The 12,052-nt window shown below is 33.4% G+C and overlaps 1 protein-coding gene across 1 annotated transcript; it reads left to right on the top strand.

Annotated features, from left to right (window-relative positions):
* The first annotated feature begins 767 nt into the window (after positions 1–767).
* LOC125071150 (inversin-A) lies at positions 768–11,599 on the top strand. Its single transcript, XM_047681244.1, has 8 exons — positions 768–1,001; positions 3,136–3,415; positions 5,705–5,838; positions 6,037–6,209; positions 6,434–6,699; positions 6,774–9,429; positions 9,523–9,917; positions 9,985–11,599. The coding sequence occupies exons 1-8, from the start codon at positions 768–770 to the stop codon at positions 10,263–10,265; spliced, it is 4,419 nt and encodes a 1,472-aa protein (XP_047537200.1). The 3' UTR covers positions 10,266–11,599.
* Positions 11,600–12,052: the final 453 nt, after the last annotated feature.

Below are 12,052 nucleotides of genomic sequence, written 5' to 3'. Positions count from 1 at the left end.
TTGTAAGAATTAAAATTAGCATCATTACTCTGTTTTTAATTAAGTATTAATTAGTCGTAGTACGTTGTGTGCGAATGCGAAGCTAAATAGTTTTATATGTCGCCAAGTTCAAATTTAGTTCGAAACTTGATTTTTTTATAAAACTTAACTTTCGATTACCATCAAGAGCCTTAGGGTCGGACGATGCATGACGTCACGCATCACACCCTAACACGATAAGTCAAAGGCTATTCTTCAACATAATGACTACCTAATAACACCCATAACAGTTACCTAGGAACCTTCCACAACAATCACACAGCTTTTAACCTTGTGCCTGTTTGAAAAATGCTAAGGTCGAACTGATCATTCAATTTAGTACCGCTAACACGTACAATACAGGAAGATGGGGACATATAAAAATAATCATAATACAAAGTCCGGTGAGATTTTGACATGAAGATGGTTTCTAAGATACTACTTGGTATATTACGGTAAAAAAACAATTTCTAGTAAGTTGTAGATATTTTGTGTAAATTATAATAATTATCGACCATTTATATTCAATTTTCTTGACCTGGTTTGATGCTTGCGTTGTTTGGCGTTGCGTGTAGCCCGACACCTTTTCTGTCCAAGCGGGCAGTAGGTGGCCGCTGGCCGTTGTTTCAGGCGAGTTTCAAGGGTCAGTCGGAGCTTCGCGCCCTCCGCGCCCGCTCGTCGCGGCTCGCTATAGTTACCGCAACCCATACCGACACATGGCACGCGAGCCACTTTAGTCCTCTTTTGTTATGGAAAAGCGCGAAGTGAGCGGCCGGGGCGAGCCCATCCCGAGCATACTAAAAAATTCTAAAAAGCATCGTACAGGAGGCGATCTCGTCGATAAAAGTACTAAGATCAGACGAGAAAAGAACGGCTTCAAAAAGGGTGATGCAAACATCCCTCTGCCGCAAGGCTGCACACCACTTATGTACGCCTGTCAACAGGCGAACTATAAATCTGTTATTGATATACTCAATAAAGATGTAAGTTTTGTTTGATCTGTCAATTTTTTCGTTATAGCAATAAAAAATTATTTAAAAAATGCCTAATCAAGTTATACTTTTTTGGATGAACAGTAGTTTTTGGTGCAGTACAAAATATTTTTTGATATAAATCAAGAGCGAGCCATAGCATTAATGGCGTTAAAATATGAATTTTAGATTTGTTTCTAGTGTTTAATTTTGGCACGCGATGTAGGTACTCGTAGCTTCGTGACGCCGTCAGTCGTATCGCATCGCCTAGTAAACAATACATTTTAAGTTATTATGTCTGGTGTTGTAAGTTTATTATGGTGAAAAATTTTAAAAATATACACCAACAATAAATTTAAAAAACATAACATTTAAATATTAATAATTAAGTTATTGATTATGTTAGATATAAGTCGCTTTATAAGTATGTATACAGTATGTTCATATATACAGCGAAACATTATATCAATGAATTTTTAATACGGCATTTTGGAAGCAATTATATTGAATAGCTTTTAAAGAAATGCACTAGTGGTAGGGGTGAATATTGAACCGCGGGGAACACATAGTCAATCAATAGGTATACCCAGCCCCACGATGTTACGGAACTTCTTGTGTTACGTTGGTACATATATATATTTATAACGAAAGTTGCTTATGTTACGTTAACTTGTTAGTTTTGAAAACCTTAAGTCACAATATGTAAACGAATATTCATAAATAATATGTTATGTATATAATGGAAAAAATATGTTTACAATATTTCAAGTAGTGTTGCGTTTACTAGACTATAACAGTTTCAATCTGTTTAGTAAATGACTACTAAACAGAACGACACTAAAGACAAAACTAAATGTAGACAAAAAGTCTACATTTAGTTTTGTCTTTAGTGTGTATTAAGGAAAAAATAATATATATTATAAATAAGGTATCTATCACACCAGAAGTGCCGCATCTGCACTGACAGGTGCCCGAACGCAAGTTTATCAATATATATACTAATATTATAAATGCGAAAATAATTATCTGTAACGAAGCGAAAATAAATATCTGTAACGTCTTTTGAAACAAAACCGACATAGATGAAAATTGGTATGGTCGCAGGGAAGGAGATAGGCTCCTTTTCTTAATTCACGCCTCGAGAAGGTAAAAGGGGGTGTCGGCATGCGTGCTATAGGAATTGTTTTATAGGAACATAGGAAAGCTGTAGTCTCAGTTAATGTCATATAAATAAAAGTGTATACCGGAACAGCCATTACGACTTATATTTCTTTTACTTATCCTAAAATAGTTACACTGACTCCACACTTAAAAAGTGACATGAAATGGAATTCCAAGCACATAAACCACATGTAAATAAATATACCTCAATTAATTATAGGCATTAGGCATACTTACTGTGTAAACTTATATATTTATATATAAGATTATAATAATATATATAAGATATAAATATATAATATATATAAGATTATTTTTGTGATATTTTCTTTTTACGAAAATAAATTATTATTATTATATAAACCAAGATAAATGTAGTCTTGTTTTCCTTATGTTTATCACTTAGACCTCGCGAATTTTGAGCCGAGATAGCCCAGTGAGTCTTAACTGGAGATCACAAGCACCGCTGAACTTTCATTTACCGTAGTACCGTGCTCGTCAGACATCAGATGTTTTCCTTCACCATAAGGAAAACTGAAGATTAGATTCAGCATTGGATGAAATTCTGTCACATATTTATTCTCCAGCCCAAATTGCGGTGGTGCGAGCATTGTGGTGGAATAAGCTTCACATTATTCGTAAGAGGAGAGGGTTTTTAGCCCAGCAGTGGAACATGTACCGAGATTTCTCTTATAGATAATATTATTTTACAATATTGCCATAATGCATTGTGATTTTCGATGCAAAACGCTTAGTAAACTGAGAGTTTTGATAGTGTAATAGGCACATTCCCACACATTCCCTTTTGTATTAACTAAAAATTACGATGTTAAAGCCATTTGAATCTCATTGCCTCATGTTTGAGTCAAAGAATGAAATAAAACTTTGTTAAGGGTCATTTTATTATCACTGTTAAGTTTAAAACCAATAACTGTGTTTATTTCAATTTATTCAACACTTAGAGTTAAAAAAATAATCTTTTTAGCCGTCATCGGTACGTATTCGTGATCGCAGTCTACGTTCCGCGCTGCACTACTGTGCTTCAAGCGGCGCGGGTGCAAGCCAGGCAGCGCGTGCCGCGTGCGCAGACCGCGTGCTAATGGCTGCTCCGTCGCTGGCTGATGCGCGTGATGCTGATGGTCTAACACCGTTACATTTAGCTGTTGTTCACGGCAACGTACCACTCGTGCAAACGCTACTGGCTGCGGGTGCAGATGTCAACGCGAAGGATAACGAACAGCATACCGTTGTTCACTGGGCTACAGGCAAGTTCTTTAAACTATATTAAGGTAATGTAGGTAATGTTTGCAGTCAATAATATATTAAAACTATATTAATAAAAAAATATCATATTTTTTTACAGCCACGTAATCTTGATATTAAAATTGCTTGGTCCTTATGTATGCAGGAAATGTAAGTACATAAAAATTAAAAACTTTTTAATAATAGTATATATCGCCATGTACTTGCAATTATCAGCTACTTTCTTTAACTACAGACGAGTATAATCTATACAATTTATATTGTTAATTTATGCCATCGCGGACAATTATACCTAACATATTTTTGAGAACTATACATCTACAAAAAGTGTTATCGTATTGCTTCGAAGATTCACGCTGTTACTTAGCCTTTAAAGATAGATACATAAGAAATAACGAGTAAAAAACCAAGTAAAACATTAATTCGACATTTTTGACTTTGGTGCTGTCGGAAATAAAAACATGCAGACACGCCAAATTACTGAATTTCATCAAACAATAGGAAGATACACAAACAGTTATAGAAACTATCATAATAATATAAAATACGTATAAAATTTATATTATATTGTTAAATTATTTCTTTTTACGAAAAACGCCCAAAATGATATGTTAAAACAGAAGATCAGTTTTTTTGTATTATTTTTTTATTATGTAATGAAGAAAGATGATCGGTAGTAGCGAGTGTATTATTATTAGCTTGGTTATTGTTCCCATCAAGAATGCAAAACGGATTTGCGCATGACGTCTCCACTAGACCAGTTTGCTGAGTAAGTTGTATAGCGAAGTCATTCCGCGGTGAAACCGGTTTCGCATTATCACCGCTACGGTGGAATCGACGTTCCGCGTGCACGCCACAACACTTATGACTGTCAACTGGTGTAAATCATAGCATTCATCTCAGTTCAAATTATCGGTCACAATTAGTGTTTTCAAAGTACAAATGTAAATTGTCTTCGATACGAATTCTCAACCTTAAATAATGGAATATTTAATTATTTACTTTGGTTTATCAATAGAAAATACTTATTTAAAAATAATTAGCCTGTTTTACAAATAACTCTTTAATCTATTTAATTCCTAGTAATTTGTCTTTAAAAAAGACAGTTTACTCTACATGTACTTTAAACATTAATAAAATGCGGGCCTAATTTTTTAGTTGACATAATCACAGCTAACCTACGAATTTGGACGGACTAAACACGCTGTTGACCTATCGTTTCTTTTTTCTGTGACCTTTACTTTTGTAACTAATGTATAAAATAAACTATAATTGCTCACTAAATTACGTGACGTCATCAAAGTATATGATAATAAACAAACCAACATAAATGCTAATCACGATAAACTACACGAATATTATGTTTCATACAACATTGCTTGAAATTGTTTTTTGATGATTTGTAACGGCTAGTGAGGGGTAGAATGACCAAAGTTTGTATGTCGTTGTTAAGGAGGCAAGGGGTGTCGTAACTACTTTATTGAGCGACGAACAAGGCCGGGTCCTTGAACCCACAGATTACGTCTATCTAGGACTTTTCCGTCACAAACATTAAAAAGGTCAACTCTGTTTTCTCAATGTCAAACTTTTGTTTCAGTAAGGTAAAAAGGTCTTTTTGTCACGAATTACTAGTAATGACTAACGAGATAAAGTCTTAGATAACAAACAACGTAATTAGTTAGAACTTGTTGTAATTAATTTTGGAAATTTTACCTAGTCTTTCAGGAATTCTAATTCTAAAAAGTTGTGGTAAGGTTTCAGTTCTCCTCTATTAGCTGTATAGCATCATAATTAAGCGAAAGTATTGTTAAAATTTGGCTTACTTATATTTTTACCTGTGGGACCATAACCACCTAGATCCAGGCTATAACAAATACTGTATGGTCTTTTCAATTATTCGCAGCCTGGATCGAATTCTAACAGTGACGCAACAGTAACCGTTACGCTGATTAGTCGATTTACGTATATAATATGAAGAAGGTTATGCAGTTTGCCTGACCAAACCATATATTTTGAAAAACTATATTTTTTATTACTTTATTCCGATTTGAATGGTCGTCAATATTTGAGTGTCCTCAGATAATCTATTTAATTTTTCTATCTTCCGAAAATAATATTATCTCTTTTTATCTCATTTATAAAATAGTTAAGAGTCATTGCGACACAAACATATAAAGAAATTAAAATACTTTAAAGAAATTTTATGTTAAATTGAGTCTGACTAGACCCATGAATAGTTTTCATCGGTCATCAAGCACCAATGGTAGTTATTGAATATAATTATTTTATAGTTTGTGGCGAGGTGGGAGCACTAAGAGCGGTGTTGGCCGCAGGGGCTGACGCAGCGACTCCAGACCAACACGGTGGATATCCCTTGCATTACGCCGCGCAAATGTGTGGAGCACCTGCTGCTACAGATCACCAGGTATTTCTTATTGCAAAAAATTCTGTTAGAAAAATAAATTTAAACTATCTTCTCATAGTAAATTAGTAAGCAAATTACAATATTTATATTATATATATCAGTTTTAAGATGCTTTACAAATCCTTTAAATAACTAATACTCTGCAATGTATCATTTTTTCATAATAATATACATAATATTTTTTCAATCATAACATAGAGCAGAGGAGCAGCCTTGGAAGTGCTCCGGGCTTTAGTAAAAGAAGGCGATGCGAGAGTAGAAGTCAGGGACGCAGATGGTCGTACGCCACTACTGTGGGCTGCATCTGCCGGCTCAGCTGCCGCAGTGTTAGCGTTACATCAAGCTGGCGCAAGTGTTGACGATGCTGACAGGTATCATTTACAATAGATTGAATAATATTTATACGATTTTTTATGAGTAGTTTTAGTTTTCACTTATATTCATACTAAGGAAATTATTAAACATTTAATTGTTTTTGCATTAGAAAGCTACATTACAGTGATTAAAAATGTTTTTGTGTGATTTGCCTTTAAAATGCAACATTTAATCAATATGTTTGTTATAAATATTGATTTTATGTTTACCATTGTTACAGAGATGGGTTAACAGCTTTACACTGTGCATCGGCGCGAGGACATACAGAAGCCCTAGAAACATTAGTAGGTCTTTGCGGTGCTCGTGTTGATGTCGCCGACTCGCATGGTTGTACTCCACTACACTATGCCGCTGCATTAGGTCATGCAGACGCAACTTCTGCTTTGTTAGTTCATGGGGCAGATGCTCATCGACAGGATCGAAGAGGCAGAAGTCCTGCTCATACAGCAGCTGCTAAAGGACAAATTGAGACTGTACGCATTCTTGGTCAGTGGAAAGGACAGATGCACGATTGATTTGTAGAATATATTTTGAATTTAACATAATGGCTTTTTTTTTAGGAGCCAGAGGTACAAATCTATGGTTGCGAAATTCAAAAGGTGATCTGCCATTACACGAAGCTGTTGCATCAGGACGCCGAGAATTAGTAAAATGGTTATTAGATGGAAGACCGTCACAAGTAAATGCAACGAATCATGAAGGACGAACACCTCTTCACATTGCTGCGGCTACCGATAATGCTGATCTTTGCCGTCTGTTATTAGATCGGGGAGCAGAAGTGAATCCTGTTGCTAGATCATCAAAAAATGAACCTTTGACACCTTTAGATTGTGCAACAAGTAGGGGTCATCGGTCTACTGCAAAATATTTACAAATGCAAGGTGGATTACCTGCTACAAAACTTTCAAATACACATATTGTAATTGATGCTGCACCAATATCTGCGTTACCAACGAGAAAAGTAACAAGTACAAAAATAGATGTACGTGATCGGATTCGAATAGAAAAACGTGAAGTAGTTGAATTGTCAAGTCCAGTTTCAGACAGGAGGCGTATTATTAAAAGGGATAATATAGAGTCAAAGAGTTGTAGTAGTACCTCATCTGAAGATCGTAAAATGAGAAAGAAAACAAAGAAATACGGGGACAGATATTCTGAACGCAGACAAAAGCGTATAGAAAAACAACGGAGTTTTAGTGATGGTTATGATAGCGAGTACGAATTATATGACAAATTCCCTGAAAAAGAACAGAAAATTAAAAGAGATACAAAAGATAAGAAAAGTAGATCAAAAAGTGAACCATCTCGAAGGAGTAGAAGTTGTGCAAGATATCGTCATCGTTATTATCGGTCTTCATCAGGAAGTTCATCGGAAACACCGAGTTATTCAAAAAAAAGAAAAAGTAGGCGACATCGAAAGCGAAGTAAGCGGAAATCAACGTCAACATCAGACAGTAGCTCTGAATCAAGCGAACGTCAAAGCATGAAACGTAAGGGGAAAAAAACGTCTATTAGAATCGAAAACGATAGTGAAAAACAAAGCGTGAATATTGTTAAATTTAAAAATATTAACAAGCCTCAAGATATTGAAGCAGAAGATAATAGTAAAAGTAAAAGTCTACCCTCTAACTCGTTCGAAACAAACTTAGAAATCGAACCAGTAACAGAAGCCGAAGTATCAAGAAATAAAGCTCACAGTGAAACAGAAACTGATACAATATCAGTTAAAACTAATATGGTAATTACAGAAGCTCAAATTCATATGGAACGTGAATCTAGTCAGCATGGGAATTCTGAGCTAACTGTCACTTTGGATTCATCGAATAATGTTTCAATAGAAACTACAAATTTATCTGTTATGCATAAAGATTTAGATGAACAATCAAAGCAAGATGATAAAACACAAAAAGAAGAAGATTTTCAGAGCAATGTGATAGAAGAAAAGGTAGAGATAAAAGCGCTGGATAAAATCGAGCCATCTACTGAAAAGGATACAACTGAAAAAAGTTTCAGTTTGAAAACTGATGAAGAAGATATAACTAAAACTATTCATGATTCCGATAAAGTAAAAGATGAATCTAATTTAAAAAGTGAAATAGATAGACCTGATTCATTAAAAGAAGTAGATAAAGAACCAGAAACTCTTGAAAATGAACAATTAATAATAGATAAACACACGAACGATGAAACACAAAATGCACAAATACAACAAAGAGACAGCAATGACAATAGTTTAGATATAAAGAAAATAACATCTTTTCAAATTTTATCTGGCCCAGATAAAATTAATTCTGACAGTAAAGATGATTCTAAGTCAAGTATAGAAAATCTAGGTAAAGATCAAGAAGACAAGAGTTCACCGAGCGTATCTTTTTCAAACAAAGACGAAATAATCAAAATTAAGGAATCAGATAATGCCTCCGAATGTTTAATGGGAGAGCATATTATAAATAACAAAAATGATGAAAAAACTGAAAAAGAACTTCTTAAGCAAAGTGAAAGTGTTTTAGCAAAAGATCATGATGAAGTTCTAACTATTTCTAAAGCCGCTAGCAGTGAAGATATTCAAATTCCTGATAAAGGTATTATAACAATACTAGATAATGATACAATAAATCAGGGTCCAGATGAAAGAGATTGTGAAACAAGTCTACCACTGTCACAAATTTCTCCTAGGCGTATTAGTAAATCTTCAAAAGATAGTCAAGTAAGCAGTAGAAAAAGCAGTATTTATGAAACCGAAAGTTATAAAGTTCTATCGGATACTGTAGGTACGGCTGAGTTAAGCGTCGGAATATTGAAAAAATCAAACACTATGGGCGAAGAAACCATGCGCGCTGTAAGAGAAAGTTCATTCGGAAGAATCCCCAGTATAAGTGATAATGAAATTTACTATAGTCTATCAGAAGCAAATGGTCGGAGGAAACGTTTTCGGAAGAAAGGTAGATTGAAAAGTAGAATTACTATCAGGTCAAAAAGTGAGAATTCGGAAAGAGGTTATGAATCTAGCGGCTTAATGGATTCTGGTTTTGAACCGAGTCCACGCCCAGTTCAACGTTTTATTATGAGCCCAAGACTTAATGCGTACTACCAACAACGCAGGAGTGCAAGACATATAGGAAAATCTGACAGTAAAATACCGGTTCGAAAACCAGGGGATAAAAAAGCTGTAGATATGAAGTCTGTCACACAAAGAATACAAACAAATATGAGGAGGTAATATTTCTATTTGATATATTTTTTAATGATATCCGCAATATTGTTTTAACATTTTAATATACATTTTAATCACCGATATTACGATTTCAGATATTACTGCGAACGAAAAATCTTTCAGCATTTATTAGAACTTAAACGTTTACAAATAAGGACAAGTAAAGCTAATGAGGCTGTCTTAGTGAAAAGGGCTATTGATGAATTTAACAAATCTAGTCTATCGAATGTTGGGTTGGGTCCTTATAATAGCACCGATTATTCATTTAGCAGTTTTGAAAAATTTCTATATGAAAGTTTAAGAAAACTACAAAAAAGTGGAAAGCGACATTTGGATAATTTACCTGAAAAGGCAATAGATTTTGATTATGGAGAAAGTGAATTATACAAAATGAGTGCTATCCCTGATAACCCATGCCTATGCACGAGTAAAACTCATCGGTGTTTTCATGCAGTACATGCTTATACAGGAATTCCTTGCTCCGCATATAGTAAGTAACCAATTATTACTATTAATTTATGATATCAAGTTTATTATATATAATTCTTTCTTTTAAGTTCCCTATAAATGGAATCACCACACAATGCCCAAGCCAGCTACAGCAGGTACAAGTAAATCTAAAGGATTTTTACCCAAAATTAAATCGAAACCACCGTCTGGAAAAGCACACGTAACTCTGGAAGTGTCACATGGTACAGAAAGACAACTTATAGCCTTACCAGCTGAGAAATTGGATAAAAATAAAAGGTATTATGTAACGTTTACTGTCAAAGGTTCTGAACCACCATCTGACGATAACGCTTCTCCCAAATCATCAACCAAGACGAAAAGTGGGTGATATTGATAAACCGATACAGTAAACATAGTATTAACAGATTGTTATATTATATATTAATTTAAATAGTTAACACAATTTGCACAAATGAATAAAAGAGGATCTATAATATTTAGATAAATTAAAATTTAAAATATTAAATATACTCATTCGGTTGTGTTATATATTTTATGTAAATAGATTAAATTCATTTTTGTTCGACATATACCGAATTTATTTTTATTGTAACTATATATTATGTAAAATGTTTTGAATGAGTATCCATTTTTTACCCAAAAACAACTTAATGGTACAAAAGCCCGTGAACGCGTCACACCTTCATTACCTTACTCCGATTTTCATACGAATTTAGCCTGGCTGCTTGCGAAGCATATTTAAACATTTAACCGCGTTAATAATGAAATTAATACAAAAAATAGATTTTAGAAAGTTAATAATAGTTTAATTTATGAAAATATAAGTGTCTTACGAGGAGTCACAGAATATATCGAAAAATCATGCTTTTACTGTGATGTTTTAGTGTATTTTATGCATCTGTTACCATCGCATCGGTTGAAGGAATATTAATCTTTACCTAAACTTAAGATATAGCCTGCAAGGGCTCTTGCTCTATGATCATTTTATTAACAATCTGTGCAAACTAGTTTTAAGTGAAATACAAAATATGTGTAATTCTCTTTGACTTATTACTTCTCCAAAACCATTAAATCTTATTTCAAGTACTTTAGCTAAATCACATTATTGATAAGTAATTTGTCACATTTATTATATGTATTTATATCGTGAAACAAATAACAATATTTTTGATAATTTCAAGTAATAAGTATATTTTTCTATTAAAACGGCTGATTCAAATTTATATAATAAAGTAACTGATGTATCATATTTTGGAACTAATCGATCATTATCATAAGTATCACTGCCATTTTAGACTATCATAACTTATTGATATATAAATACAATAAAACGTCGAATGACAGTGATTAATCGTAATTAGTTGATATTCAATCACCGAATTCTTACAAAATATTAAGACACTAATTTGAAATAGTTATAGGTAAATGTATTATTTATGTTATTGGTCTTCCTCTTTAATGTGTTAATTTTAATTGATAATATTTAACTATTCAAGAACAATATGAGCAATAAGTGTATGAAATAATTTTACTGTAATACCTTTTACTAGTTTGCAAACCCAACCCAATTCAAGTCTTTGTTATTTTAACATGCGGGAGAACCTTCGCTCTCGGCGAAGCCGATAGTTATTTAGAAATCCCATTTTCAATGTCTAAACTATTATTATGAAAATCCTTAATTATATTTTGATTTAAACTTGAATATCACGTAATAAATGAAATAAAAAATTCAATTTATTTTTATTAATTTTATCCTCACAACATTATTAACATATTAAGGCATAATATAAAAAAAATAAATAATAACATGACAATTACTCAAATTCATGAGGAATTGTTACACTCCAAGCAACAACGCAACGCCGGCAAGGGTCCAGCGCGTCGGCTTATCCTTCGTCTTTAAGTTAAACGTCCAAACGAACGTTGGACCACGCATTCTGCAAATATTAAAAAATATCATTTCTTTTGAAAGTGTTTTAGCTAACATGTGCATGTTTGGGACCTTACACTTACATACATATAAGTAACGTGTAGATCGTATTTCGTATTTAATGATAGATAGATTTTATGAACTAATTATTCGTTTGTTTTTATAATATACCTTTTATCTACACATATATTGACGCTGTAAGGAATTCTTAATCCTAAGCATTA

The sequence above is a fragment of the Vanessa atalanta genome, chromosome 18 (assembly GCF_905147765.1).
Source record: "Vanessa atalanta chromosome 18, ilVanAtal1.2, whole genome shotgun sequence".
NCBI lineage: Eukaryota > Metazoa > Arthropoda > Insecta > Lepidoptera > Nymphalidae > Vanessa > Vanessa atalanta.
The sequence above is the reverse complement of the archived record's forward strand: the minus strand, read 5'-3'. Positions and strand labels throughout refer to the sequence as shown.